Genomic DNA, 8472 nt, shown 5'->3' with positions numbered 1-8472 from the left:
TCTGTCGAAGAACACATCTGCGTTTAACCTTTTAACGCTTATGCCCGGGTATACATTATCTTTTTAAAAGATATTATAAGGTTTATTTGCCAAAATACTTTCCAATAATATGTTTCACCTCTGTTATATATATAGCTAATAGATAGTTTATAATAAAAAAGAGACTAAAATACAGGAGATTTTAGCATTCAATATCTTAGTGTTTTATTGAATGCTTATTTTGTATTATATATATCAGCATATATTTGTATCATATGAGCATATATGAATGTGCCCGAAGCATTCTGAATACGATCAAACTCCCTGAAGTGAACAAAAAATGTGTGGTCAACATTTTGGAGGCAAATTTATATTAGACAGTGACTTTTAAGAAAGAATTGTTTATTTTCACGCAAAATTAAAATTATTTAATTTATATATTCTTTGGCCACACGAGACACCTCGTGCCAATATTCACCAATATAAGTTCAATATCCCTATAATATTTGCTAATTAACAAGATCATTATATCGGACTGGTCGGAAAAGCTGAAACCTATGTGGAAGCTTTCTCATCAGTTGATTTTCTCAATTTTTCACATCATGGATCTGGGGAATAGGGTGCAACACATTAGAAATCAAAGTTTTACAATAAATCGTATGGAAAAATCATTAAAAAAAATCTCAAGCACTGCCAAGCCAAAAAGTTTGAAACTTACGAGGAAGCATGCTGTGGTAGTTAAAATTGTTAAAATACAATTATTCAAATAATGACCCTGGAATAGGGTGGGGTCGTTGTAAGGAATCAAAGATTTACAATGAATTATGCAAGAAAAAAATATTCTTATTCTCAAGTACTATTGGGATAGAAAGGACGAAATGTATGTTGGAGCAAACTATAGCAAATTGTTATGCTTCCTGACAGTTTGTTCCTATATAACCCATACCCTACTATTCTCGCATAGTGGTCTACGGATTTATAAAGCGTAAGCATACTATGCCGAAATAGTACATGGCCTTATTTACTGAATAAAATTCTTCAGTGCACAGGCCGGGAATAGAACTCACGACCATGAGATTTCCAGTCCGATGCCTTGTCGATTACGCAACTGCTGAGACTATCACTAATTGGGTGAATTCTATTAAATATATAAACTTAATTTATACAATTGACACAAGAAGGAGAAAATAGACAAATATTATTTGAAAAAAGTTATATTATTCGAAGGAATCTTAGATAAATATGTACAACAAAGTTTCAAACTAATTACACACAGATCGTTAAATGAACTGATACCATGGGGTCATTAAAACGCTTTTTTATATAACGCTTGATTGAAGGACGTAAAAGAAAATTATCAATGAAAATCGACGTCTGCAAACAAATCAGTCTTACTAACAAATGAGTAACTTTGGGACAGAAAATCCTGACTTATTTAGAGAAAATACTAGTAACCAAAATAACTAAGCAAGCAGCCTTTTTTAGCATGAAGATTTTGAATGAGTTCTTACAAGTACGCTGTATTAGCACCGATATTTTTAGGGAAACGTCAAATGGATTGCCGCATAAATAATTACAACAGTCAGCATAATAATAACAATAGTGTTGCATTATGCATGTACTATGCCTGAATATCGGGCAGGGTTTGAAACATAGTGTACTCGCCTCCTGCTCGTGCACCATGTGTCAAACCCTGCTTACTTTTTAAGCATAGTACATGCATAATGCGACACTATTATATAAATATATTTTTGTCAAATCCCTTAGCTCTCATTTATTTTGGCTCTGTTTGATTTTCATAAATCACTCAAACACAAATTAGAATTGAAAATGGTCATTTATTAAATAAATGACGTAATATTGGAACAAAACACTAACTACAAAAATTTGAAAATAAAATAACCCGGATGTATATTAAAAAACATATACTATTACATCCGGGTCAACAACATCTCTGCCTTGTAAAAATCATTATGCCAACATGAACAAAGAGTATTACATAATATATTCATCGTTATGTCCTTGAAAATCAAAGGTGGGGGACCAAAAATTGCCCCAACACACATTATGACAAATCAAAAATAATAACACAGAAAAATATAAAATGATTGACTAGAATAAATTTTCATAATAAACAAATATTACAACTGATGCCTAAACGACATTATGAATACGAGCTGTAATTAAAACAAAAATAAATGAAAAATACTAGTTTACACATTGCATTAGGGAGGGTGGTGGGCTGTAAAAAACTTTCCAGCTACCAACAGCGTGACACTTGATCTTTTGTTTTTGTTTGCAATGCCCCCTAGCGGTGAGCAAGATTAGATAACTCTTTCCAATTAATCTTAAGTAGGAGATGACTTCTTTTAACAATGATTGCCAAAAAACACATTTATGTTCATAAATGTTATTTTTTGTCAAATCCCTTAGCTCTCATTTATTTTAGCTCTGTTTGATTTTCATAAATCACTCAAACACAAATTAGAATTGAAAATGGTCATTTATTAATTAAATGACGTAATATTGGAACAAAACACTAACTACAAAAATTTGAAATAAAATAACCCGGATGTATATTAAAAAACATATATTATTACATCCGGGTAACAACATCTCTGCCTTGTAAAAATCATTATGCCAACATGAACAAAGAGTATTACATAATATATTCATCGTTATGTCCTTGAAAATCAAAGGTGGGGACCAAAAATTGCCACAGTATTACTTGAAAGGCGTATTGAAAAGTAATACCCCCCACCCCAAAATGAATGAGAAACACAACTGTATAGCATAATTAACTTACATATGTCAATGGCAAGAGATTGAAATGAACTTAACTACATGACTAGAATTTACCATGCAATTATAACTATATAACAAAACAACACGTAAGAAAAACTTTTTTCTTCAAAAATACATAATTTCATAAAGATACATTAACATTCCATTCCAACAGAGGTCCGAAGCCCCAGTGCCAAAAATACTGCAGTAATTATTTTCAAACTAACATTACCGTATATGATACAAAAAACTTAGTGTCCATACTCTACATGTAACTTTAGAGGACAGAGGCCCCTGACCCCATGTCCTGCTACAAATTCAATAAAGGAATTCGAATGTATTTCCTATACGCATAAGATTCCCACGTCCTAAAAGTTGAATTTGGTCATCGGAAACTCCTTTTGATTTCGCCCATGTTGTTGCACCAATTCTGAAAGAATGTCCTTTGTAACTTTTTGTGTGTCATAGTTCAAAAAGGTTAAAGAGATTTTCAATTGTTGATTGAAATATTGCCTAGATATTGGGGATTTGTCTTGGAACATAAACAGTGGACCTGCATTCTGTCCTCTCAATTTTATATAGTCCCATATAGCTAAAACTGGGCATAACTGCTTGTTTTCCTTGTTTGCTGATAATTGTAAAGTAACAGGTGGTTTTCCAATATGATGCTTGAAGTTGACCATGGTTACACACAAACTTTGGGGGACCCATCATGTTGTTTCCCAAATGATACTGCTGATAGTGGTAGTGGATCTCCCAGAGAAGAGGATGTTATTTCACCTATCCTTAGGAAAGCATGAAAAGCTAAAAGGAACATAGCCTTGAATAAGTGCATTTGATAATAAGATTGGGTGCAATTCGGCAAAGAGTTCACAATTTGTTGAAGCATCAATGGAGTAATTGGAAGTCTGCTATCTGGCTTTGCTTTAAGCTTTTGAAAGCCTTGGATGGCTCGTTTCACCTTAAAATGTTGTGTTGGGTCTTCATTACCTTCCATTTTGCTGAAATGTGTGAGTGCTGACAGGTAGCCTAAAACTGTTTGTGGAGCCAAACTCTTTTGAAAACAATGAGATATGAACAAGAATAATTGGTTTGCGGAAATTGGGAATAACTGGGAATCAGGAAAGTACTTTTGTTGAAAAGTTGTGTACACTTCTCTGGCTCTTCTATAGGATGCTCTTGTTCCCACTGTTAATGCGTTTTCAATCAAATATGTTGACACCGAATTTAGAGCTTGAACATCTCTTCTGGCACAGATACTGGGTTCTGATTCATTGTTGGAGCAAGTTTCCGGAATTCTTGTATCTGTAAACGAGACAATTTATCACTAAGTATATTGTTCAACCTTTTACATGTTGAGATTGAAAATAAATGTTAAATTTCAGACACTGAACTATAAGACGACGTAATAGTTTCATAAGTCATACATCTTTAGCTGTTTGTTTATTGATCACTTGCACTACTGCCATATTGTCCGAAAAGAAACAGACTTTCTTGTTTGCAAACTCTTGAGCCCATACTTGAACTGCGACCACAATTGGAAAGAGTTCTTTGATAGAAATGTGATACTTGGACCATGATGAAGGCCATTCACCATAAAACCATTTCACTCCAAAATATCCACCAAATCCAAGTCCACTTGCATCTGTGAAAAATAGTTGCAATTTGTCTGATGTGTACCATACATCTTCTAAGAACAGTGATTTCCCATTGAAGTGGTTAAGGAATATTGACCACGCTTCAAGGTCGGCTTTTGTTTCTTTGCCTAATCTGCGCCTATGATGTGGTTTCTGCAAGCCTTTTGTGAGGTCTATCAATCGACGCAAAATGTTCTACCTGGTGGCACAACTGAACATGCAAAATTCAAGAGCCCAATTAAAGACTGTAGTTCCTGGAGTGTAATTTTCTTTCGGCTCTTATAAACATCAATTTGGGAATGCATTCGGAGCAATTTTTCTTGAGGCAAACGGATTTCCATGGCTACTGTGTCTAATTCAAGACCTAAGAAAGTTAAAACTGTTGTTGGAAATACAGTTTTTGATTCTTTTATTGGTACCCCTATAACATTCATAAATTTCAAAAATAATTTTAGTTGGCCATTACAGGATTCCATACATGGTGGACCAACCAACAGGAAATCATCCAACAAATGGACACATCCTTCAATTTTTAATTTTTCGTTCACCACCCAATGAATTGCTGTAGAAAATTTTTCAAATAGATTACAGGCAAAGCTTAAACCCATAGGTAATGTTTTATCATAGTAGAAGTAATCACCAATGGCAAATCCAAAAAGTTCATGATCAGAAGGGTGAATTGGAATGTTTTTGTAACCGTTTTCAATGTCAGTTTTTGCTAACAGAGCTCCTTTCCCAAAATGCTGAATAAGTTTAATGGCGTCATCTACTGTTTGATAGGAAACTGCCGAATCTTCTTTACCAATGCCATCATTTATTGAAGAGCCGTCCGGATAAGAAAGGTGATGTATTATTCTATATTCACCTGGTGTTTGTTTAGGAACTAATCCTAGGGGAGAAACTTGTAAATTTTTGAATGGCAATTTATCTAATGTAAATGGGCCTGCTGCTCGTCCCTTTTTAACTTCTATGTCAATTTTTTGCTGCAGAATGTCTATATTTTCCTTCGCAGATTTGAGATTTTCACTAAATCTAAATTTTCTGTCTCCATGATAAGGAATTCTGAAACCATTTGTGAAACCATCTATGAGGTATTGTCTTTTTTCCTGATTAAAATTTTGGAGCCAAACTGCCAATGTCTTTACACGAATAGGAGTCACAACATTACTTCTTGAATGGAGTTTGGGTATTTGCTGGCTTTGTGTTTGAGTGATTAGGTTTCTTGTTGTTGTCTGGAAGTCGGCAGTCTTTTTTGTTGTGGTCTCCAAAACATTTACTGCATATGTGTGCATACTCGCAGTTCGATCTTGCACACTGTCCAGCATTGTTGTTGAAGCTAAAACATGGCTTTTTGTTGTTTTTGACACGAAATGGCTGCTGCTGGTTTTGTTTTGGTCGACTGGTTTTTCCCTCTGTTTGAAACAATTTTGATTTTAGACCAATCTGCAGAGCTTCAGAATGAAGCTCAGAGTTTATCTTCTCCCACGGCATCTGGTCTAGATTCTCTGCCCTCCATTTTCTGAATTGCTCGTCATAGTGGAATGCAGCTCTCTCCCCGACATCAGAACTTAGCTTCTGGACTGTGGCCATGTACTTCATGAGGTTTGGTGCCTGTTCGGGGAACTTCTCACAGTAAATTGCCACAAAAACGTGGAAGGCTCCTGTCCACTGTTGTAAGGATTTGAAGAAGTATTTGTGTTCCTTTTGAAGAAATGTGACGCTATTGTCACTTGCCTGCACCGCCTCCAACTTGGCATATGGTTGTTTGAACACCAGACATCCTAACTGGATGAACTCCTCAGCCCATATCTTTGCCTTAATTTTTGTATCGATCCCTTGACCCAAAGGACGACCAATGTGAAGTGGCCCTGTACCCTTATTTTTATTACCTTCAGTAGTCGATGATTGCAGTGTTTCTTGTGATGGTGCAGGTGATGTCGCAGATGACGCTACAGATGATGTCGCAGCTGATGTCACAGGCAATGTTGCATATGATGTGGATGACATGGAAATTCCCTCCAAATTGCTGCCCGTATTAGACTGGTTAGACTGAGATGAGGTATCTTTATTTGCAGTTACCCTCAGAGTTTCTTTCACAGTTGCCACAACAGTCTCTGTGATGGCTGGAAGGGCCTCTGCCAGAACTTCCTTCATTGGGTTTTTAATTTTGTCTTTCTCTTCCTCCTCATTTAATCGTCGTCTTTTCTTTGGTTGGGACATGTTTGGATCTTCCAGTACAAAAAACCAGCTTTCACCTGGGTATGATTACAAATAACTATCCTTCTCTCCTTCAGCTGAAATTAATAATATTATTAATCATGAATCATTATCTACAATTGCTAAGTGTGACTGTAAAATTCTTAATTTTGACTAACGCCAACTTTCATAGTTAACACTATGAATTTGTATGTATGATTAACTACTGTAGCTAACGCTACCAGGTATGGCTAACGCCTCAATCTCATAGCTAATGCTAGATAGTTCAGCCATTGAAACATTATTTGTACAGCTAATGCTGTGACCCAAATTGATGAACATCAATCACTTACACAATTCTGTGATCTCATAGCTAGCACTATGACCTTGTGTATAATCAACTTTGTAGCTAACGCTACCACAACTAATATGGCTATCGCCTTAATATCATAGCTAACGCTACCACAGTTTAAGCACTCTAAGCATTATGTGTATTTGTACCGTACAGCTAGCGCTGTGGTGCAAATTGTTGAAAATCAATCACTTACATAGTTCTGTGAATATAACCCTGGCTACCGCCTTGGTTATCCGTCTATATATCTCAAACTGAAAAGATAATAAATATATGTAAATAAACATTCTCTTCTATCACAATATGCATTTCAACTTTTTGAATGATTAAATCATCTTATCATACAATAACATATACATTTTTAATTATTCATTTATTGCATTACAATATAAATTCCTATATAAGTCTTTACATGTCATCATAATTCATTTGGCAGTAAAATCATGACCAACTGTCAATACAATTATTACTTCTTGGTCATAAGCAATTTTTCTGTTGACTGTTTAATAGACATTTATACAATATTTATTGATAAATTGACATGCACATAAAATTGTTTCTGTAGTATTTTGGCAGACGATATTGTTTGTTTACTTGCACCCCATCATGAAAGAGATTTCGCACACTGTTTATAAGTCCACACAATTTCCCCTCGAGATGTCTTGAAGTGAATTGTTCTTGTAACATTTTTGTTTGCATGAGGGACTAGGTCATTGAATGTGAAATTGAGAGGTGTCTTGTGTTGTCACCAAAAGAAATTTGCATACCATTAGTTTTACTGCATATCTACATACAGATAGTTTAACACTTTCCAGCTACCAACAGCGTGACACTTGATCTTTTGTTTTTGTTTGCAATGCCCCCTAGCGGTGAGCAAGATTAGATAACTCTTTCCAATTAATCTTAAGTAGGAGATAACTCTCTTTTAACAATGATTGCCAAAAACACATTTATGTTCATAAATGTTATTATTCTAAATCGTTAAAATCATGATCATTGAGGTAGGGTGGGGCCATAATAGAGAATCACAGATTTACATTGAAATATACATGGATAATCTTTTAAGATCCTCTTTTCACAGTATAGAATTATGGGATATTTTTTAATTGACACATATAGGAAAGTTATCACCCAAACAACCATCCCCATGCCTCGCAGTCGAACCCGCGAAGTAAGGATCAACTCCTTATATTTTTTGTGCATACATTAACCATTGCACCACCTGCGTAACTCGCAGATAATTGAAAGACGATGAATCGCAAATTAAATTGTTCAAATAAATATTTAGACGAGTCATAAAAATGAGTGAAGTAACACTTGATGATGTCATGATTATTTATGTTTACTAGCGATTATCAGTCGCGGATCCAGGAATTAAACTTAGAGAGGCGCCAAACGTAGGGAAGGGGTCTGGGAAGCTCCTGAGTTTTATAGATTCTCTTGGATAAAAATGAAGTCTACCAAGTAGACATAAATCACATTTTCTAGACGAAATTATGATTTAAGCTAACTTTGACAATTTTA

At 35.0% G+C, this 8472-nt stretch overlaps 1 protein-coding gene across 1 annotated transcript; it reads right to left on the bottom strand.

The window, feature by feature from the left end:
• Nucleotides 1-5561: 5561 nt before the first annotated feature.
• Nucleotides 5562-7227, bottom strand: LOC134277030 (uncharacterized). Its single transcript, XM_062759306.1, has 2 exons — nucleotides 7145-7227; nucleotides 5562-6694 (listed from the first exon to the last, which is right to left on the bottom strand). The coding sequence occupies exon 2, from the start codon at nucleotides 6618-6620 to the stop codon at nucleotides 5565-5567; it is 1056 nt and encodes a 351-aa protein (XP_062615290.1). The 5' UTR covers nucleotides 6621-6694; nucleotides 7145-7227; the 3' UTR covers nucleotides 5562-5564.
• Between the last annotated feature and the right edge of the window lie 1245 nt (nucleotides 7228-8472).

The sequence above is a fragment of the Saccostrea cucullata genome, unplaced genomic scaffold (assembly GCF_032062105.1).
Source record: "Saccostrea cucullata isolate Sc308-1 unplaced genomic scaffold, CSIRO_AGI_Scuc_v1 ctg15055, whole genome shotgun sequence".
Lineage (NCBI taxonomy): Eukaryota > Metazoa > Mollusca > Bivalvia > Ostreida > Ostreidae > Saccostrea > Saccostrea cuccullata.
The sequence above is the reverse complement of the archived record's forward strand: the minus strand, read 5'-3'. Positions and strand labels throughout refer to the sequence as shown.

Coding starts and splice junctions, on each gene's coding strand:
- LOC134277030 (XM_062759306.1), bottom strand. CDS start 6,620: ATGTCCCAACCAAAGAAAAGACGACGATTAAATGAGGAGGAAGAGAAA.